The 24519-nt window shown below is 39.9% G+C and overlaps 1 protein-coding gene across 1 annotated transcript in view; it reads left to right on the forward strand.

The window, feature by feature from the left end:
- Cubn2 (Cubilin 2) overlaps positions 1-24519 on the forward strand; it is an 864444-nt gene that overhangs the window by 509625 nt on the left and 330300 nt on the right. The window contains exon 17 of the mRNA XM_067791923.1: positions 23081-23562. Coding sequence (XP_067648024.1) covers positions 23081-23562 — 482 coding nt within the window. The remainder of the gene's footprint in view (positions 1-23080; positions 23563-24519) is intronic.

Below are 24519 nucleotides of genomic sequence, written 5' to 3' on the forward strand. Positions count from 1 at the left end.
GTCGTGTTTGTAGCTCGGATTTATTGCTAGTAGTATTCAATCCACGGGCTTACAACTCATTTTTAGATGCTGAATCTTCAATTCATTCAAGTTCACCATGTCTTTGTTGTCCTCTGAAATTAATTCAACAATTCCTCTTCTGACACCAATTGTAACGAATTTTGGGAAATTCCGCTTATACCCAACCTTCTGCTAACGTTCGAATCGCTAAACTGTTGAATAAATAACTCCAATATTCAGTAATGCAAAATGGGCTTTATTAGACTACTTTGAGAGTACTTCATAATAACACTTAACTTCACAACTTATTGCGTCTCTAGATCAAACTGATTAGTCATTCCTCAGCTTGCGCTTCTTTTGTACTCTTTGTTGCCTTGTCCGCATATTTCTTCAAAGGTCTAGACGTTTCACCTTCTAGAATATCCTCCTTGGTTACCAGCTATATGCGTACGTGTGTAAATGGATTAAATTCATGTGTTCATGTACACAAGAGTGGCAGCTTGATTTATTGCTGTTGTGCCTTTATTTCCTAACAGCTTAGTGATGCTAAAATTCGCCACAATATTGATGTTCATAATAACTAGTATGCCATCTGGTATAATGCTGACGCAGAGGTTGACTAGCGTGTTGAATGGTATGAGCCTGATTCATATACTGACTAGTATGGCATCTGGTATGACTCGGGTGTATATAATGACTAGTTGGTAACAGGTATGATGCTGATGCCCCGCCAATTGATATTTCGACATCGCCGTGTTAAAAATACCAGTTGCTAATATGGAAAAAGACAGAACTCTAACTAGTTGGAAATGTTGGCAAACTAGTATTCTTCTAGTATACAACTTGTTGGTTTCACTATAGGGATGTTATTACTCGGATTCGTCATCTTAGAGTCATTGTGATTTCAAAAATAGTTTTCGATCATGGACCGTAACACACGACATCGGTCCAGGCTTTCAAAACTGCATAAGGGGAGTTCAGGGTTTGTGCAAATGATCTAGCATCATTGCATAGCAAATACACGGCTATGTCAGTGCAAAGATGCAACATCAAGAATTGAAGTTAATTTTATCCATGATAAATACACTTAAGAGGTATAACCGTTCCCTCTACCTGTCGCCTATGATTTTTTTTTTTTTTTTGAAGTTTTCGCGTAATCATGATTCCATGATGAAATGAAATTTCAGGTGTTCTCATCCCGTTTATCGTTTTACTTATTATGACAAGTTCGGCATGCATATTTTAGAGGGCTATCATACATAATTGCCCTTGATTTCTAGTACGATCGGAGTAGATTTTGGAATCCGTTTAGTAATATAATAACTACTAGCGGACCCCGTTGCACTTCGTAGCAACCAACCAAAAAAAGAAATGAAAGATTCAAAATTTTTTTTATGAAATTAATGCATTGTATTTCAAAATTATTAATGTCAATCCAAAACATTTTGATATACAATATTTTTAGTTTGCCCATTGGAAGCGAGCACAAACAAACAATTTGGAGTTCCAATTCTTGAGCAGGCCGCGTATAGCTGTCCATGTCAAAAGCACGGCTCCTCCAAATTTAATCCGCATATTTGAAGCGTTTGTCCTTATGCCTTATTGATGGACATGACAAATGATAGACGCACTGGGAATTGCAAACGCTTAAATTCAAATGGCATGTCTGTTGGAATCAGTGGAATACGTGGTATGAGTACAATTTCATTTTTCGCTGTTCCGGTCAATATTGTCGCTTCAATTAAATTCGGCATCAATTTTTTTACTACTAATCTTGTGCCATTGCACAGTTTTGGTGTATTTAAATTCAATGGTTCCAATGATTTCAAAAATCAATTGGATAATTCACTGCATCATCTGCATTCATTGCGCTATCAACAGATTTATATGATGTCACTGCACCTGGCAACTTTTCTTGAATCTGATAGATGATTGCATTGACGTGTAAATTTGTTGGTGCCAGTATTGCGCGTTCTCTCAACCAATTGTGATTCCTGTAATTTTGAACAATATTTGGAAACACACTTTCAATCAACTCTTCTGTTGATTGGAGAATGGTACAGCAATTGTTCGGCAATGTAATCAATCCATTTGTATTATCGACTCGAACTTTTCCATTTCCAATATCTAACAATTGCTTCGAGAACCGATCTTCAGATTGGTCGTTGTGGAATTGAACGAGCATATTTATGTTCAATGTCAATTTTTGCACATATCTCCACAGAAGAGAAGACTTTAAACATGCGTTGATCTCATCCGCCGGTCTTGATCGTGGAACCACAGGCAATATTTGTCGAAAATCCCCTAACAATAATATTAATGCACCACCAAAAATTTCTTGATTCTGACGTAGATCTTGCATTGTACGGTGTAATGCTTCCAGCGATTTTTTATGCATCATTGTACATTCATTCAATAGAATAATTGCTGCTTGTTGCAAAACTTTTGCCATCGCAGAATTTCTTGAAATATTGCACGTGGGATGTTCAATCACCTGTTAATTTGAAAATAACTACATTTTAATTAATATTGATTAAATTTTAAAGTGATCAATCAATAAATATAAGCATACCTGCACATTCAACGGCAATTTTAATGCAGAGTGCACTGTTCGTCCACCATCCAATAGAGTAGCAGCGATTCCCGACGAAGCAAGTGCCAATGCAATTTTTCGTTGCGATCGAATGGGTGCCAAAATGAGTGATATCACAAATGTTTTTCCCGTACCACCAGGCGCATCCAAAAAATATAATCCACCGACTTCATTTTGTACCGTTTTTGATGGTCATTTAATTTAGGAACATTCAAATTCACAAATGTTTGCAATTCATTGGGATCATACTGTTGTTCAATTCTCGATCAAATAAATTATGCATTGGACGATTGGGTGGTGACAAACCTAATTGCCCTAATCCTTTATTTGCAATCGTAAGGCACATATCTTCAATCGCTATCAATGCCTCATTATACATTTCCAATGAAATCAGCAAATCAGTGTTTCTCGTGTGATGACGCATTCGAATCAAATAGTCTTTTGCCATAAAATCTTTGTATTTATTCCACAATTCAAGAGGATTTGATGGAAAATATGTTGACACGATTATGGCATATAAGATACGTATTTGGTGTGGAGAAGGAGCAATCGATGCATCGTGAAGCGTTAAATCCCAATGGGCATCATTTTCAAGCAAACCTAATTGCTCGCATGGTTCACGATACGTCATACATAAATGACCATTCAATCTTCGCAAATGTTGAAATGAACGTGGCCCAACAACAATCGCAAATAATAACATTCTGCATTGTTTGGATGAACTGTGTACAATCTTCCCATGGTATCTGCAAAAAAAAAACACCCGGATAGCCATCAAGAGGTGTTCCTTGCTTACGTTGTTGCCATTTCTTTGCAGTCCAAATGAAATAATGCGTTACATCTGAATACAGCAACGTTCTGGCAAAGTTATCGCTTTCGCACAATTGAAAGAATACAGTTAATGTTGTTGCTGGTGGTTGTGCTGTACATTTGCATCGGTAAAAGACACACCCTGACTATTTTCAAGATGAACAGCCAAATGAACCACAGCAGGATATCGCTCATGAATTGGAAATGAATAATGTTACGGTCTGCTGCTACGGTCTACGGCTACGACCCACTTGGGAGCGTGTTCACGCGAACACACCTAGCGATGTGGCGAATGTTGCGATAAAAAAATATCGAAAAGGAAGAAAAAGACAGACCGGCCATCACGAGAAAAAAGGCATTGAGTTTCCGCCGTATACACAAAAAGACAGGAAACAAAAAATTTGGTAAGGAAAAAAATCAAAAAAAATCGCCGAGTTTCCGGCCAAATCGACACAAAAAAAGATGATGGTGGTAAAACGTATTCACCTATGGTGTTTGTAAGTGATTATTGGGACTTACAACGTGAACATTTTCCCATCAATGAAACAACGCCAGAATTAGATCTGCATTTAACCTATCAACCATTAGGCATGTTCAAGTGGCAATTGTATGCAGCGCAGCAAATGAAAAAATTTTGGGTGGTAATCAATCTTAACTAGTTAGGACACTACCCCCGGCGTAAAGGCCAGCACGAAGCTTTTTCGCTACGTGGGTCATTTGGTCACCTCGGACCACAGCGTCAACCACCACCAACGGTGCCTACTATTACCACGGGCATCACCATCGGCAGAACCTCCCCCAACTCCTTCATAAGCGCAACCACGAGCGCAACAACCATTAGACGTACCGCCACACCAGTTGCAATGCACTTAGCGGGGCCACGTACATAGGCTTGAGGCCATTAATGTCAACACCAACCACAGGCGGTTCCACCGACCCCAAGACTAGCGCACCTTTATTGACTGCGTCCATACCGGCAATAACACTACTAGCGCAACCCTTATCAACTACGACCAAATTGGGCTACATTAAACCTGCTACAATGACAATCACGATACAGCGAATATAGGCCTGTGGCCATTCCAATTGAGATAACGAACATCAGCGGTTAAAGCGGTGAGTTCGTTCCACTACTGAGCTAAAATTATGTATTTGTAGCCTTAACCTTTTCTTTTAAAATTATATTTTGACTCCGCAACATTATATAATGTTAATGTAGCAACCACGAAATTAAAAGTGAATTGTTTATATAAAACACAAAGACCAATGTGCTAAATACCTTTGCACTGTAAATAGGATTGCAATTTGGTAGAAAAATGAAAATTGAATTCCCTGTAGTTAAATGCACTAATATTAAAAAAAAGCATAAAAACAACTCAAGATTGATAATAATGTGAAGTTTATATGCTATAACTAAAAACCACGAAGATCAATTTAATGTAATTATTTAGTGTTGCAAAACAAGGTATAAAGCTAATTGAAAAAAAAGACATATTCGAGTATACATCTATGTATTGTTTAAGTCATAGTAAATTGCCTTTTTTCTACAAAAAAAAAAAAAAAAAATTTTTAACCAACAAAAAACAAAGCATATTTTAATGGTCATAGGTGTGCAATTTATACTGCCTGTGAAACAAAGAAAAAGGCGTTTCAGGTATTAAAATCTGCTTTGCGTTGTGGTAAAACTTTACTATTACATTTTTTTTTAATTGATGCCATCGTGGCGAATAGGATTTTGTAGTGAGCAAAAGTATTGATATTGTTTCGGTAAGGAATAAAGTTTTATTGGTAATTCAAGTTCAGTTGCATTATCAGTAAAATGCATTAACTCTATATTAAGAGACGCAAATAACAAGTAATGCGGGTTAGCTTGCGTTATCAAAACAAAACTTTGTGTTGTATACATTTTTTGGTGACTGAGTCGAACCAAACCCGAAACAATACCAACCCTGACTGTTACAGATAAAATAGTTAACGTTTCAACTGAACAAGTAAAACAATTTCATTAATTGTACTATAAGTTTAAAGGGTTCATGTTTTATTTGAACAGGTGAATGACTTCGGTAATTTTTCCATGAATCTAAAAGCTTACGTTTTACTTGAGCTTGTGAAACAATATTTTTTGAGGGGTAAGATTTACCCCAAGTTTAGTCCTGGTTGCGTTTATAACTAATTTCTTAGTGCATAGTACATATTACTGTCATTATACTATGTGTAACATCGAATTGATGTTCAGTTAAACTCAAAGTAAGTTTAATACAACAACTATTAATTTTGTAAGGGGGCCCCAATTATCAGAAGTTGTATCCAAACTGTACAGCCCTAAGATAGATTTGTAAAAAAGAAAAGGAGAAAGGGCATTTGATCAAAGTTCTACAAAAAAAATATTTGTTTTTATTACATATATAGTATATTAGATTATAAAACAAACCGACTATTATTACTTTCAATGAATTTATAAACATAAACACATTCAAAACCCTTATAGTAAGAACAAAAGTAGAAAGCTATGTTAGTAGTAATAATGAGCATTGAATAAAGTTGTTGACAATATGGGAATGCTGACTTCCTTACTTGTTTAGAAGGCACTTAGGGCACACAGGTAAGGGGCCACCGAAATACAGGTGCGTCGGTGGCCATGGTTATTGAGGGTGGGACAAGCACCGGGCGTCGCAACACCACCCGCGGCGCCCCCTATATATATTCGGCCCTTTATGTTTATTTTCCCTTTGGTTATTTTATTTTAATTTCAGCAGTTTTTTTTTTGAATTGGGTTTTTAGAGTTAGTAACCGGTCATGTCCGGTTCGGTAATTTTTTTTTGCGCCAGTTTTTTTTTTGAATTTTAGATTTTTGAATTTTTTTTAATGTTAACGGTCTGTCCGTGACATCCGGTTCAGCCGGATGTTGTTTTAGTTTGAATTATAAGCGTTTTGAGTCGGTCTCTGCCCTTCTGTCAGTTTGTTTTGAATTCGACAGCTGCTCGTTTTGATAGGCATGATAGGAACTTTTTTCTGTTTATGGCGCAGGAACAGTAAGGTTGGCAAGGACCCGCCCCAGCCGACAATGACTAGCCACTGTGCACCAACACATCATGCCGACCGCCTTCCTTACTGCTTCCACAGTAATTGCGTACCATAACAGATGGCGCCCAACGGGATTTGGTGCCCGAGGAGCTGTCGCGCTGGTTATTTTGGTCAACTTGTTAAGTTGACCATCCCATCAGTTCGAGGTGTGCAGCCGCAGGAGCAGCCACCTGCGTTGCGGTGGGATGGTTGGACGGATCAAGTTGTCCAGAATGATCATCGATGACAGTTGCTGAGCGCGCCATAACAGATGGCGCCCAACGTGGCGCCTGAGGCGCTGGCCGCGAGGGTCAGTCGGGTCAACTTGTGAGGTTGACCATCCCACCAGTCCGAGTGAGCAGCCACCGAAGCTGCCACCTACGTTGCGGTGGGATGGTTGGACGGACCAGGTTGTCCGGGCTGGTCATCGGGGGCAGTGGCCGAGGGAGCCACGTGACTGAACGTCAAGTGATCCGGATTTTTTTTATTTCACCCAGTGAGGCAGTGCTGCCGCACTTTATTTTTTTTGTAAGTGGGGTTTTTATTTTCCCGGAATGTGGTCCGTTAGTCGGCTTAGGTAAAATATGTGTCCGCTAATTGGGTTTTTTTTTGTGTAAAGTAAATTTTTTTTTAGTTTATCTGCCGAATTTGTGTTGTCCGGTATGAGAGTGTGTGTGTGTGTATTTGAAGGACCCCAGCTCATCCCACGTCTCAGGTGGTACCATAGAATACTACCTGGATTGTGATGGGTTGAGCTGGGATTCAAAGTGGCACCTCTTCCTGTCCCACCAGTCTGGGGAGCGGCTCGAAAACCGTTCCACCCATTGCGGCGGAGGCAGGAGGGGTGTCCAGGGTGAATTACGGGAGGCCTCAACACCCCCAGCCAGTCCCACTAGTGCGTCCTAGGAGACCGCCTCTGCGTTGCGGCTTGGTGGGTTTGGACCAACCTGAGTGTGTAGGAAATTGACCCTAGTGGCCCCAACCAGTCCCAGAGGCCGGTCCTTAAGACCCCCTTATGCGTTGCGGTTGGGAGCACTAGGGACAAGAATGAATGAGTTTGTGTTTTTTTTTCTTCTTTTTTTTGTAGCCCGAATGCCTTCGGGGAATGGGATATCAGCGTTCCCATTGACTACCCAAATATTTTTTTTTGGCCTTCTGTGGGGGCGATAACCACTAGCCTTTCGGAGTTTGGACGAGTTCTCCAGATCAAAATGTCTACACCTTTTTTTTGATTTTGCTTTCCTGTGGGAGCGATACCCACTAGAAATCATCTTTCGGAGTTTTGACGAGTTCTCCATAACAAATGTCTAATTGCCGCAAAGCCCTTTTAAACCAGGAAACAGAATTAATTCCCAACCTGACTTTTTTTTGATGGACCTATGTTGCCCGGCTAGCTTCGTAGTAGGACTTTGAGACTCTTATCTCTTGTCGTTGAAGATCCCTGGCAGTAGCTTCCCACAGATGATCCGGTTTCCTGTTCGCTTCATCGTTAGGTCTCCAAAGCGAAGCAGGTTTGTTACGGTCTGCTGCTACGGTCTACGGCTACGACCCACTTGGGAGCGTGTTCACGCGAACACACCTAGCGATGTGGCGGATGTTGCGATAAAAAAATATCGAAAAGGAAGAAAAAGACAGACCGGCCATCACGAGAAAAAAAAGGCATTGAGTTTCCGCCGTATACACAAAAAGACAGGAAACAAAAAATTTGGTAAGGAAAAGAATCAAAAAAAATCGCCGAGTTTCCGGCCAAATCGACACCAAAAAGATGATGGTGGTAAAACGTATTCACCTATGGTGTTTGTAAGTGATTATTGGGACTTACAACGTGAACATTTTCCCATCAATGAAACAACGCCAGAATTAGATCTGCATTTAACCTATCAACCATTAGGCATGTTCAAGTGGCAATTGTATGCAGCGCAGCAAATGAAAAAATTTTGGGTGGTAATCAATCTTAACTAGTTAGGACACTACCCCCGGCGTAAAGGCCAGCACGAAGCTTTTTCGCTACCTGGGTCATTTGGTCACCTCGGACCACAGCGTCAACCACCACCAACGGTGCCTACTATTACCACGGGCATCACCATCGGCAGTACCTCCCCCAACTCCTTCATAAGCGCAACCACGAGCGCAACAACCATTAGACGTACCGCCACACCAGTTGCAACGCACGTAGCGGGGCCACGTACATAGGCTTGAGGCCATTAATGTCAACACCAACCACAGGCGGTTCCACCGACGCCAAGACTAGCGCACCTTTATTGACTGCGTCCATACCGGCAATAAAACTACTAGCGCAACCCTTATCAACTACGACCAAATTGGGCTACATTAAACCTGCTACAATGACAATCACGATACAGCGAATATAGGCCTGTGGCCATTCCAATTGAGATAACGAACATCAGCGGTTAAAGCGGTGAGTTCGTTCTACTACTGAACTAAAATTATGTATTTGTAGCCTTAACCTTTTCTTTTAAAATTATATTTTGACTCCGCAACATTATATAATGTTAATGTAGCAACCACGAAATTAAATGTGAATTGTTTATATAAAACACAAAGACCAATGTGCTAAATACCTTTGCACTGTAAATAGGATTGCAATTTGGTAGAAAAATGAAAAATGAATTCCCTGTAGTTAAATGCACTAATATTAAAAAAAAAGCATAAAAACAACTCAAGATTGATAATAATGTGAAGTTTATATGCTATAACTAAAAACCACGAAGATCAATTTAATGTAATTATTTAGTGTTGCAAAACAAGGTATAAAGCTAATTGAAAAAAAAAAAAAAAGACATATTCGAGTATACATCTATGTATTGTTTAAGTCATAGTAAATTGCCTTTTTTTCTACAAAAAAAAAAAAAAAATTTTTAACCAACAAAAAACAAAGCATATTTTAATGGTCATAGGTGTGCAATTTATACTGCCTGTGAAACAAAGAAAAAGGCGTTTCAGGTATTAAAATCTGCTTTGCGTTGTGGTAAAACTTTACTATTACATTTTTTTTTAATTGATGCCATCGTGGCGAATAGGATTTTGTAGTGAGCAAAAGTGTTGATATTGTTTCGGTAAGGAAGAAAGTTTTATTGGTAATTCAAGTTCAGTTGCATTATCAGTAAAATGCATTAACTCTATATTAAGAGACGCAAATAACAAGTAATGCGGGTTAGCTTGCGTTATCAAAACAAAACTTTGTGTTGTATACATTTTTTGGTGACTGAGTCGAACCAAACCCGAAACAATACCAACCCTGACTGTTACAGATAAAATAGTTAACGTTTCAACTGAACAAGTAAAACAATTTCATTAATTGTACTATAAGTTTAAAGGGTTCATGTTTTATCTGAACAGGTGAATGACTTCGGTAATTTCTCCATGAATCTAAAAGCTTACGTTTTACTTGAGCTTGTGAAACAATATTTTTTGAGGGGTAGGATTTACCCCAAGTTTAGTCCTAGTTGCGTTTATAACTAATTTCTTAGTGCATAGTACATATTACTGTCATTATACTAGGTGTAACATCGAATTGATGTTCAGTTAAACTCAAAGTAAGTTTAATACAACAACTATTAATTTTGTAAGGGGGCCCCAATTATCAGAAGTTGTATCCAAACTGTACAGCCCTAAGATAGATTTGTAAAAAAGAAAAGGAGAAAAGGGCATTTGATCAAAGTTCTACAAAAAAAATATTTGTTTTTATTACATATATAGTATATTAGATTATAAAACAAACCGACTATTATTACTTTCAATGAATTTATAAACATAAACACATTCAAAACCCTTATAGTAAGAACAAAAGTAGAAAGCTATGTTAGTAGTAATAATGAGCATTGAATAAAGTTGTTGACAATATGGGAATGCTGACTTCCTTACTTGTTTAGAAGGCACTTAGGGCACACAGGTAAGGGGCCACAGAAATACAGGTGCGTCGGTGGCCATGGTTATTGAGGGTGGGACAAGCACCGGGCGTCGCAACACCACCCGCGGCGCCCCCTATATATATTCGGCCCTTTATGTTTATTTTCCCTTTGGTTATTTTATTTTAATTTCAGCAGTTTTTTTTGAATTGGGTTTTTAGAGTTAGTAACCGGTCATGTCCGGTTCGGTAATTTTTTTTGCGCCAGTTTTTTTTTGAATTTTTTTTGAATGTTAACGGTCTGTCCGTGACAGCCGGATGTTGTTTTAGTTTGAATTATAAGCGTTTTGAGTCGGTCTCTGCGCTTCTGTCAGTTTGTTTTGAATTCGACAGCTGCTCGTTTTGATAGGCATGATAGGAACTTTTTTCTGTTTATGGCGCAGGAACAGTAAGGTTGGCAAGGACCCGCCCCAGCCGACAATGACTAGCCACTGTGCACCAACACATCATGCCGACCGCCTTCCTTACTGCTTCCACGGTAAATGCGCTTCCATAACAATAAGTTCTCCAAAGAGCTTCATTAGTGCTAATGTAGCGCCCCATTTGATATTGTGCGATTTCATCAATGCTATTGCTACTCCAAAAACAGCCATATCACTGCCTTTATTCACATATTAGCAAATGTATTTAATCGATTTAACAGAATTACAGTACTCAACATTTATGTGAGCCTGAAATACTTTCGACAATTGTGGAGAATAAGGCAAAATCCAACGATTATCAACTTCAACGTCTTGATTGCGTATTTTAATTGTTGTTGTATGGCCATTATCCTCCAGTGACCGACGTCGGTACAACGGGTATCCGTCGGCACCTGTAATAGTATCCGAAGTTAATGCTCTTGGATACCGTTTTGAACATTTTCCATCGATCATGCATGGCGAATTCATATTTATCTGACCGCAAGGGTCATGGATCATATTTTTCGTGACAACTTCAAATAATTCTGGATCACTGATTTCATCTGGAATTTCAGCTGATATAATGATATCAATTTGATCGGGTGTTATTTTATGAACCAGCGATATCAAGATATGCGTGTGCGGCAGCCCTCTCTTTTGCCATTCAATCGAATAGATCCAGCAACGCACCTCCCAAAAAGTTCGCAATTTGATAATCAAATCCATCAGTGATCTTACTTTTTGTCGAAATACACGTGCTGTTATATCGTGTCGATCTGTTGGATTCTGACCATCAAACAAAATTTTTTTTATGTTAGACCACTGTGGATTGCATGTGAATGTTATGAATAGGTCGGGACGGCCATATTTGCGAACATATGACATTGCATCTTGCGTATATTCGTGCATGTGGCGCGGACTGCCAACATATGTCGATGGTAAAATTGTTAAACGTCCGATATCACTAACATTGTCATCATTCACTATTGCATCTCGCAAGTGTATGTATTCTTCCGATCGTAAATTTTCGCATACATGTCAACAACGTATTGGTGCAAAAGTTTGCCACATCGCATAACAAAGTTGTCTTCTTGTGGGCGAATCATGAATCTATACGAATAATAATCCATCGTACTAACTGTTTTTTGTACATCACGACCTATGATGAATACATTATCAGAAAGTTAAAGTCATGTCTTCTTGTTATGAAATAAATACAATACATATTAAATTGAATTCATTTAATTTTACCGGTTCGGGGATCTATCATTCGTATATTGATATGATAGCCGTCGTCACCTTTTCAGTGCAATAATGGATATTGTAATGCATCATAGCTGCGGTGAAGCTCTGAAACACGCCGTAATTCTTCATTTCTTCGATGAAGCACAATATCGCGAGATTGAAACTGGTCTCCAACAATCACAATTGCCACTTCATCAATTGCTGGTGCATTAAATCGTCTCGCATGCTATCCAAAGGGCGTTTTGTCAGCCCTTATAACGATTCTGTGATCATCAGATGGCATACGATGGAGAGCGGTTTTAAACAATCGAATTAATTCATTGTACTGATGTAAGAAGGTTTGAAGTTCAGAAACAATTTGTCGCCTTGCATGCGCAGCAATTGTACAACGCTGATCCAATTCACAATTTGCATCTCCGATAAAATAGATTTGCAAAAATTGATGATCAGCATCAGGATACGGCAATAAGGATCCAGCTCGATGATAAATCAGACCTTGAATCTGTAATATTTCTTTGAAATGTAATTAGATACTGGATACGAATTCTTGAACACATCAAAAAAGTTGCTGCTCAGATCGCAATTTTCATATGCTATTCCGCATTAAGTAATTACCTTAAATGTCGGCATGAAATTGTCTCTTACAATTTTGATCGCACCAAAAAAAGTCATTTGAAATACCGCATTGTATTCTTGAATGTGAGACAAAAAATGCTTAGACGTTTGCGACGTTCCAAAAATGAATGAATGAAGTGTATCGGGGGGAGACTCAAATGCTGGTAGTCTCACTTTTCCATTAGCACAACACATGCCAGGCGTTTCACCCTGAAATTTGGCTGCATCACAATATGGACATCTCACCGTCATTCCACCAATATTGGTGTTTAGGCCCAATGCCTAACTTTTATCTGATTGACGGCGCCCCTCCCTAACGTTTTAATAATATTTCCAGCCACCCACACTCACGCCGCATGTGTGTGCATGCATGCACATGCATGCGTTTCATACGCATGCACGTGTGTGTGCGGGTTGTCAGCACCCATGCACGTATATGTGGGGGTTGTTGTGTGTGTGGCTTTTTTCCCCTCCTTAATACCAGAGGACTTTTTTGCGGCTTAGCGGTTGTCCTCAACGGGATAACCGGCCTCTTTCTCGATTAACCGCCAAGCAGTTCACATCGCCCAGGAACATCACCGCCAGCATTTTGTACGGTAAGGTAACATTATACCTATTGTATATTTTTCTTTTCACTTTGGAATTAAACATTATTTTATAACGAGGAATTCCTCTTTTGCGTTCTTCTTTATTTATTCCGAGTGACCCATCCATTCCGAGATCGACCCGTGTGCGCCTACCCACTGCCGGTTTCAGACGCACCCAGGCCGAACATTGGTCCTCCTCACCAGGAACTAAAAGCGCCTTTTATTATACAGTCCACAACACAGCACATTTGCGTACTATCAAATTTGCCAATTTTGCCTACAAAAAATTTATTTGCCGAAGTATATCCCAGCAGAACATAACAAAGAAGTTTGGAAGTTACATATTATACAACACGATATTAGCCGCCGAAAATTGACAAGGAAAAAGTTGGAGTTTATTGTACATAGGTGACCAGAGCCACAGCATATTCGCCAACCACAGCACAGCACAATCAAATTTTCTGGCACAAAAACCAATAAGAAGTAAGTGTTATATTTCTTGCCACTTTTTTTTGAGTGTTATTTTTTTTGCAAAATAAATAAAAAAAAAAAAAAGACCTGTGTAGTGCGCGAAAAAATTAAAATCAAAAAAGAAGTGAAAAAGTGAAGTTATTTAGTGAGCACCAATTTTTTCTTTCCAATTTCAAAAATTAAATCACTTGGTTTATTAATTTTATTTCGATCCTTGTGATTATCTGGTCTATCCCCCCACCAGTGGTAAGGTTTTCCAGACACAACACAAGGAAGAGGTTAACCTAACCTCACTTTCCGCACAATACCGAATAAGTTTGTTGTTGTTTTTTTTGGCACATCACAAACACATTAATTCCAATTAAATTAATTCAGGCGCTCACTTCTTGTAAAAAAATTTATTTCTTTCTTCACTTTTTTCTGGTTATTTTTCGATTTTCATTAGCAATATCGCACGCACTTTGTCATTTGTTCACAATACACTCATTTATCTGTGGACGTGGCGAGTGGCCCCCCCCTTTTGTTGTTGCCGCTGAGACAAAAAGTTTGTACATAATATCGTTTGCTATTTTTCACTGCTGTGACAAAAAGTCCAAAAAATAAACCCTTTTCCGTTGTCGCTACACTGACAAAGTCTGAAATAAAAGTAATAAATATAAAACGTCGAAATTCAAAGTTTTTTAATTCACTGCTGGTCAGGTATCTTAATTCAGGAGACTCTCATTATTTCTAATCGGCAATTTTCTCTTTAATAAACGTAACCAAGACCATGGAAACCTACATCAGACTGGTAGAATTAATCGCAGAGTTTGATACAGATTACAGCCTTATTCCGGAAAGCGACCATAGCAAACAAACCCTTGCGATACAGCAGGAAGAGTTGCGGTCCTTGTGGAAGAAGGTAAAGTCTGCGTTTGATTCGCTACTAGGATCTGAGGAGGTGTCAGGGGATGACGTTATGGCGGTAAGAAAAAAGCAAAAAGCAGCATACGCAATCTACATGCGATGCCTAGCGTCTATATCTGCTGAGGCAGAAAAATACAAGAAAGCGGACAAGAACGTCAACCCTGAGCAAGAACCTCATGCGCATAAAATTCGCCTCCCTGCTTGCGACACGGAAGTTTTTAAAGGGGATTATCTGTCTTGGCCAACTTTTCGCGACCTTTTCACGGCAATTTATATAAACAATTCCAGCTTGAAAGGGGTGGAAAATTTATTCCATCTCAACAACAAAACGCAAGGCGAAGCAAAAGATATCGTTAAAAAATGCCCTCTCACAAATGAAGGTTTCGAGATGGCCTGGAAAAACTTGTGTGAAAGATACGAAAACAAACGTATCTTAGTTAACACACAACTACAAATTTTATTTAACTTAAAAAAGGTAGAGAGTGGGTGTGGCAGTTCAATAAAAAAGCTGCAAAATGATATAAATAATTGTATTTCGTCCCTCAAATGCCACAAAATTGACACTTCCAATTGGGATGCAATCCTGACCTATCTATGCTCAACCAAGTTACCAGAGAACGCTGGCTCTTTGGGAGCAAAGTATAGACCATAAAATGAACATATCCAAGTGGGAGGATATGGATAAATTCCTGTCTAATCGGTTTCAAACCCTTGAAACAGTGTCTGGTTTTACAGGGCATGCCACTTCGAAAGTGCAAAAACAAAACGCGTCGCGACAATCGTCAGAAACCCCTACGAAAAGACTTGGTGCTTTTCAAACGAAAGTATCCAAACAAACAATAAAATCAATTTGTAAAATGTGTAAATCCCCTGAACACAGATTACGCAACTGTTCACGCTTTTGCGAGTTAACCCCTCCAGAAAGGATTAAATTCATAAAATCTACAAGTGGTTGTCTGAATTGTCTATCCCCAGTACACACAGTGACCAGATGCACCAGTTCCTACAACTGCAATACGTGCCACTCTCGTCACCATACGCTCCTGCATGCGGATACCCTACAGAAAAACACCACCTACAACCCGCCCCAACACTCCTACGATAATAGGCCCTCTACTTCTAGACAGGCATTAGCGAGACAGGAATCAGAAAAACCAGGTTCAAACGGGAACAAAAATGTGACATCCTGTCATACGAATTCCAGCACAGGTGTGCTATTAGGAACTGCTCGCGTACACATTCGCCATAATGGTACCGACTTCTCCGCACGGGCATTAATTGATTCAGGGTCTGAATGTTCCTTTATAACTGAAAGACTGAAACGCAGAATCAATTTGCCAGCGAGAAAAATGTATGCCCAAGTTTCAGGCATCACAAATGCGGTGTCAGCTCAGGTGAAAGAGGCATCCAAAATTGAATTACGTTCACCAGTGGATGCCTGCTTCAGCCTGACTACACCCGTTCTAGTCCTAGCCAAACTCACTGGGAATCTTCCATCCTGCCATATCAACGCCATGACTATGCAGGCATTCTCAGACTTGGTTTTGGCAGATAAAAGGTTCTACATCAACGAAGACGTAGACCTCATACTTGGAGGAGACACATATCCCCAAATTATACTGAGCGGTCTGAAAAAGAATGTACTAAATACACTTTTGGCCCAAGAGACAGTGTTCGGTTGGATACTAACCGGTCGCATCGAAGCACCGAGTCCAACGAAGAGCATCATGTCATTCTACAACGAGGTTGCGTTAGACAATCAATTAAAAGCTTTCTGGGAGGTAGAAAATGTGCCCAAAAATAAAATGCTTAATGAAGAAGAAAGGTATTGTGAACAATTATTTAAGGACACAACAAAACGTGATGAAAGTGGAAGATATACCGTTTCGCTACCATTCAGGCTGGATTACCCTGAGAATATTAAATTAGAACCGTCCCTAAAGCGCGCATGTTCACAATTCTTCAGAAATGAGGGGCGATTACTGAAAAACCAAGAGTTAGGGTGTTATCCGAATACGAAACGCTTGGACATATGAGAAAAATCAAAAACAACATTCCATCCGACGACTCCGATAGTTATTTCCTGCCCCACCACGCCGTGGTAAAAGCGGAAAGTACCACTACCAAAGTGCGCGTCGTCTTCAACGCGTCAAGTCCGACAGCAAATGGCATTAGTCTAAACGACATACTCCACGCAGGTCCAGTACTCCAAGCAGACTTGCCTATTTTAATTCTACGTTGGAGACTGTACCGCTTTGTCTTTAATAGTGACATAGAAAAGATGTATAGGCAAATTTGGGTGACCGATAATCACGCCAAGTTTCAAAGAATTGTCCATCGAACATCCCCCAACGAACCCATCAGTCTTTACGAACTAAAAACTGTCACCTTTGGTGTAAACTGCGCCCCCTACCTCGCGATACGGTCACTTCTACAATTGGCTGATGATGTAGAAAATACCCACCCAATAGCATCGGGTATATTACGCGAAAGTATGTATGTCGACGACGTTTTATCTGGAGGGCATACAATAGCGTCAACCATCAGAGCAAGAAACGAGATTCGCAAAGCATTACACTCAGCTGGCTTTCCATTGCGCAAGTAGACATCAAATTGTGAGGAAATCCTTCAGGACATCCCCAAAACGGATTTGCTCAGCGAGGACTTCCTAGCGTTTGAAGAGGCTAGCTCGGTGAAGGCACTCGGAATACGATGGAACGCGCACTCAGACATGTTTTACTTTACAGCAGGAGCTTTAGGGAATGGCGAGAATACCACCAAACGCGCAATCCTATCCGCTATAGCCAAACTTTTCGACCCTTTAGGCTGGCTTGCACCAATGGTCATAGTAGCAAAAATACTAATGCAGAACATCTGGTTAGAGGGCACCGGGTGGGATGAACCTGTCTCCCCAACTACCTTAGAACGGTGGGAAAATTTCACCCAACACTATAGCGAAATAGATAACATTAGGATACCGCGGTGGGTAAATTTTTCACCGGAAGACGACATTGAAATCCACGGCTTCTGTGACGCTTCCGAGAAAGCATATGCGGCAGCGATATACATGCGCGTGAAAAGAAACGATCAGGTTTTCATACACTTACTTTTAGCGAAAACCAGAGTAGCTCCAGTGAAAACCATCTCGCTACCACGTTTAGAACTATGCGGCGCCGTGCTGCTTGCAGAGATCATGGAATCAATATTCAGAAACATTCATCTGGGACCAGCAAAAGTTCACCTCTGGACGGATTCAACCATCGTACTCGCATGGATAAGAAAGCCGCCCTGTTACTGGTCAACCTTCGTCGCACACCGAATCACTAAGATCATCGATATGGTCGGTAGCAAGGACTGGCTTCACGTGGACTCGGAATCTAATCCAGCGGATCTAGGAAGCAGAGGACTACTTGCATCAGAGTTGGTCAACAATTCGTTGTGGTGGCAGGGACCTTCTTGGCTGCAAGAAAACAATTCCCACTGGCCAGCACAAGAGACCGAATACAAAACGTCCGTTGAGGAGAAGAGGGCACAAACATATGCCACGACAAGGGTAGATCATGTAGATATTCTCGACCGTTTTTCAAATTTACCCAGGGCTTTGAAGGTTCTATCCTATGTTAGGAGATTTTATAAACGAACTCACCCAAAAACTAAAGCAATGTTCCACGAAAGGTCGTGTATAATCTCAGCCCATGAGAATAAGGCAACGACTCAAGCATTAATACGAGTCTGTCAGAAACAATTTTACGGGACAGAATATTTAAAATTGAAAAATAGGGAACCTATCGATCGAAAGAGTGAAATACTGTCACTCAACCCATATATCGACAAAGATGATATTATTAGAACAGGGGGGCGTCTAGGGGCTTCAAAGGACATGTCATACAATGAGCGTCATCCGATCATCTTGCCGTACAATTGTAGGCTGTCTCGCCTTACCGTTATGATGGCTCATCATGACTCCCTTCATGGCGAGAACCAGCTCATGCTCCGTCTTATCCGAACCCAATACTGGATACCGAATGTCAAGACCATGATCAGAGCCATCATCCACAATTGCAAAACCTGCATTATTCAACGAAAGCAGGCACAGTCCCAACTTATGGGGACCCTTCCATGCGAACGGACTACTTTTACCCGCGCGTTCACCAATACCGGGGTAGACTTTGCGGGGCCTTTCGACATCAAAAGCGCGGTAGGGGATGTCGACTGTCAAAAGGCTACGTATGCCTTTTCGTCTGTTTTTCCACTAAGGCCATCCACTTAGAAGCCACTAGTGATCTTAGTACCCCAGGTTTCCTCGCGGCTTTTTCGCCTTTTATCGCGAGAAGAGGATGTCCGAAGAACATCTACTCCGACAATGGTACGAACTTTGTCGGAGCTTCCAGATCTCTACGATCGGAATTCAAAGCCTTCCTGGCAGAAAGTCGAGACAAAACAGTCTCCAAGTATAGCCATCAAGCATTAACTTGGCATTTTATTCCCGCTGGCGCTCCACATATGGGCGGCTTGTGGGAGGCGGGAGTGAAGAGCTTCAAAAGCCACTTCAAAAAGATCGCATCTCCCCATAAGTACACCATGGAGGAGTTCCAAACCATTTTGTGCAGGATTGAGGCATGCCTCAACTCGCGCCCACTCAGTCCAGGGTCGAATGGCCCAACGGATCTGGAACCACTAACCCCAGGACATTTCCTAACGGGCAGCCACCTACTGGCTCCGCCAGAACCAGATGCTAGTGAGAGCTCTGCCTCGATGATAAATCGGTGGCAGAAACTCAAAGCCCTCCATCATACTTTCTGCAAGCGATGGAAGGTGGAATATCTATCCGAACTTCAAAAACGAGTGAAGTGGAAGCATCCCAAAGAAAACATACAAGTGGGAGATCTCGCCGTCCTCAAAGAGGACAACTTATCTCCCAACGAATGGAGGTTAGGTAGAGTCGTCAACGTACTCCCCGGCGAAGATAACCGAGTACGTGTAGTCGACCTCATAACCGAGAAGGGTCAAGTCAGACGACCTTTGGTCAAACTGATCCTTCTCCCTACGGAGATCGAGTGTGGGAGGACCACGAGTTCCTCCTAACAATCCGTCCGTTCCTCCACATACCTCCTGTCAGAAAATTCAACCCCAGCTCTCGTTCACCCGGAACGAGGCCAACCAACAACCCTAATGCAGATCCGCATCTGCCACAAAATACTTATTTTCAATTTCCAAAATCAAACCCGAATTCACTCACTCCCCAGAGCGAGGACACCAGAATCCTAACGCAGATCCATGATCTGCCACATAATGCATATGCACTCGTTCAAAGGCACTCGGCTAACAGAATTTATGAAAATTCATCCCATCACCCAAAACCTTTTGTTAAAAAAAAAAAAAAACAAAAAAAAAACAGAATTTCTTCTACTCATAAATTTTGAGTTTCCAATGAAAAAATCGAGAAATTGGCAAAAAAAAAAAAACTTTTGTGAAAGAAGGACTGACAACAAATTATAAAACAAGTTAAAATGCAAACCTAGATGCTTATACATATCATCTACATTAGTAGCAAGTCAAGTTCTAAACTCACCCTCTTTGTTTTCGTTGATTGATAGTTGCGTGCTGTGACTGGATGTGTAACTCGTTCCCCCACCAGATAAGTTCGGTACTTCCTGATCCATAATTTCATCAGGTTCACTGGTTTCATAACGTCCGCAATGAATTGTGGATGCATATAAGCGTCACGTCTTTTATTGTGAAGCACACGACAGCTAAATTTATGGAAAAGGAAATATGAGGTTTTCCATCACACATATTCATTGATATAAATACGGTTCATATCGTCTATGAAAGCTCAAACCACAGATAAAAGTTTTCTACCATAGATGGGCCTTAATAACAAAAAAGTGGAAATAATCCCATAGCCCGGTAGTAAGCCGACAGTCTTGGAGGCGATTTGATATAATCACTTCAAAAACTCAAAGAATACGACAACAGTTGGTCGGAACTTTCACCGACGATATATATTTTAGATTACAAATTCTACTAACCGTAAGCTATTGTACTCTCGGTCAGGTCTACACTCAAGTTCTCTGTACGCTCAAGTTCAAAATCTTGTAATATTAAATAAACTAATAGGCAATAATTTATGTTGTGCTAGGTTTACTATTATTTAAGCGGCCGTTTCTATTAAAGGAATATCCAATACAACTTAATATAAGGCTATGAAAAAAAAAAAAAAAATCATTTCTTTGCCGTCAAAGGAAATGTATAGAAAACTTTACCAATCGATTATTTTATCTTTTAAAATGGAATACAAAAGCCTGTGCCAAATAAATCTCATCGCAGGCGTCGGTATTGAGGACATAAATAATATGAATATTGCATTCCCAAATTGGTCATAGTGTGCATAACACTTATGATATCCCAAACGTTTATGTTTGCCACAATCATAGCCAGAACACATTGGTCAATTTCAAAATGCTCTGGTAAATTCCGAGCCATGCACCGTTCCACATTCTGTAGTTGAGTTGCAACTAAAAAATACGCTATGTGCCATAGCACGCAACTCATGAAGACTTGGAACTGCTCCACATGTTACACATATCACATTTGTTGGAGCCAATGGAATTGGTACAAATCTATATGCTAGCATTGCATCTCGTTTCGGCAAATAAACTGGAACATCATTTTGTAATGTAAGTGACGAATTCAATGGTAACAGAAGTAATTCCCGGTCTATGGGATCCAAATCCCACCAACCTTCGGTACCAACCGCAACACTATTACCAACAACGAAACGAACAAAAAGCAAAAGGTGGAAAACTACGTGTCTTCGAAAAAAAAAAAAAATTCTATTAAAACTTAACATTTTCCATCAAAATTAATATATTTTTGGAGTCAATCAGCCTGTTGGCTATGCGTGCTACCAACAACGGCGAAATGCAACTGTTACTTTCATCAATATGTCTGGCGTTGACGAGCGTCGTGATTGGAATAGCTCAACTTATTTCAAATAACTTCTAGTTTTCTTCTTACATAAAAGATTTAACAATCCTAGGACGGAAGGGAATTTTGGTAATGAGTTTTAACTGACACTGTACAATTTAACATTTGCTTAAAATAATTGTGCGTCCTTTACGTGAGCTACATTTAGTTTATGATCGTAAAACGACCATGTCGCGACGTAGAAATCTTGATTTTCATTGCATTTTATATTGCGGCACCAATCTGCACCATAGTAAATACCTTTATGTGCAAAATATTCGCCAACAATGGTGGGAACAATCAATTCCTCGTTGGAAAGTTGCACGATACTAAAATTATGATACATGCAAGCTGCTAAAATGCGATCACCCTGGAAAGGATCGGCCTGCAAACGCCAAATACCACCGCCAAGATTCAATTGTTCTAGTGGTGCTTTCATTGAGCGCGTATCGAATATGCGTAGATGTTCATCATAAGATCCAGTTAGTAATAAATATTCTCGCATTGAATGACTAAGCAATGAAGTAACGCCGGCATTATGCGATTTGCTTGTGAAAATTCGGGAGGATGATCGTAGATCGTATGCTTGCAGGAGTATATCATCGCCACCGCTGTAAATGCGGTTAATATCCCATTTATAAAAGGCACATGTCCATGCTTCGAAGCCATGTGCTGAGAATGTGTCAACTTTTTTGAGACCCAGCTCTGGTTTGTAATCGATTAGGTTTAAGCCACCTTTCGAATCTGAGATAAGTATTTGAAATTGCTGACTTGTTGAACATCCCAAACGTCGCCAATCCAATGATAATGCTAATATATTATCATAAATAGGATTTAATTCCAAGTTACTTATCATTCTTAATATATCATCTTTCATTTCATATAATTCGACTTGACCAAATGAATTGACAGCTGCCAATAAAGGATTATCCTCAGATTGAGTACGTAACCACTTCATATCGAGAATGGCAGCTGTTTCCATAGGATAAATTTCCTGTAGTTGTTTTGTAGTCGAACAAAATCTATAAAGATATATACGACCTTTTTAAATGCAAAAATATGCTTATTTAGCTATCAAAGTGTGTCTACATGTATACATACAAATATGTATATTCAATATCTACCTACCTACTACAAATTTAAATTTAATTTTTTTTTGAATTCTCAACGCTTTTAAATAGCCAAGCGTGTATGTGATTTGTTTATATTGGAGGCTGGAACTTCCGTCGGTCGCGCATATCAAATCAACAAATTAAATAAAAAGCCTATAACAAAATAGCGACTTTGAAAGAATTTACCAAAACACTACAAAATAAAAAAAAATTCTTTGAATTAAGATATAAGCAGCTGGATATAGCAACAGGAATTTTGAATCAACTACAATCCGTGTGGCAAGTATTTTGGAAGCTCGGCTGATTACATACGGTCTCAGCACCAGCAGCCACAACATCAGCCACTGCAATTTAAGACCACAAAACAGAATAATTATTAGAGCCAAAGCAAGTGGAACAAAGACCCCGGCAGATTTTTACGTTAGCACCGCCAGTGAACTGGCAAACGCAAAGTTTTCATATTTCTTACGTAAAAACAAACGTCAATTTGATTGCAACAACAATACCGTTAATAACAACAAATTGGACAAACTGCAGAACGATTTAAATTATAGCAACAGTAGTTATAGTAACAGCAACAATAACAACACAAACATTAGTGAAAACAACGGTGGTAACAACAGCAACAACAACAATCCGTGCGCACAACAGCAACACATTTTGGATCGCTTACATTTTTTGCAACAACATTTTCATATACAGCAACAACAACATCATCAACATCAACACCAACATCAGCAGCCTCTGACGGCATCAACGACAACACCAACGCCGCCGCCGCCGCTGCCGCCATCAACCACAACATCCTTAACATTGTTGTGCCAGGAAAACGACAACAACATTGCTGCTGCTTCCAACAACAGCCTCACAAGCCAAATATGATTGGTACCACAAGCCAAATATGATTGGAAATGTGGATGTGGGCACCATTCCACTGAATCGGCAGAATATTCCGTATGGACTGACTTCAAAGTCATGAAGTTAAGCTTTTGCATTGCGTATCCTTTATTTTAATTTACGGTGGGAAATATATATTTTGTTTATTCGAAAGAAGGCTACACATTAATAGAATATACCGGTACTGAACACTTCACTTAAGTTCTCTAGAAATTAACACGCTTTTGTTTTGCTACCCAACGAACAAGAAAATTGTATTCGTGGGACTTGTGGCAAACGGTATAGTTGCCAGCATATTTCCTCTATACTTACGCGTTTAACTCAATCTTATGTTATGATATTCTCATCGATTTTGTAATTATTTTCAATAGCGATAATATTTGTCCAGCGAGTCGCTACCAGCCGAATCGTCATTCTTGGCGTCCATTCTAACCGGCGCCGTTGCGTTTTACCCAAATACACTTGTTGTTTGGGACAAATACAAATATTACACTGTACAGCTATGCGGTGGATTGTGAAACGATTCCTGTTACCAATCTGCAGGATACCCTGCTTTGTCGAGTCTACGGCCGTGTGAATGGTCGGTCGCCGCACGTAGTACCTCAATATTTGCAAATGTTCTTTCGCCAATGCGCGGCTCTTTGAACTCTACAAACAAGCACACTAGTAGCGATATTTCGTTGAACTTTCATGTAGTTTTACACGTAGTTAGCGTTTTTGGCCGAATTTTTTTCCTTTATTCATGCAAAAGGTGAAATTTTGTTTAAAAATGTTTTTTGACGTCTAAGAGCAAATTCGCAAATGATTGTACTACGGCTACGCGCCGTAGTAAAAATAATGAAACAACGGAAAAAATCTTTCGATTAGTCCCGTTTGTTTCAATTCTGAGAAATTTGCATTCTATACACGGGCGTGTATGAAT

Source organism: Eurosta solidaginis, chromosome 5, assembly GCF_040869045.1.
Source record: "Eurosta solidaginis isolate ZX-2024a chromosome 5, ASM4086904v1, whole genome shotgun sequence".
NCBI lineage: Eukaryota > Metazoa > Arthropoda > Insecta > Diptera > Tephritidae > Eurosta > Eurosta solidaginis.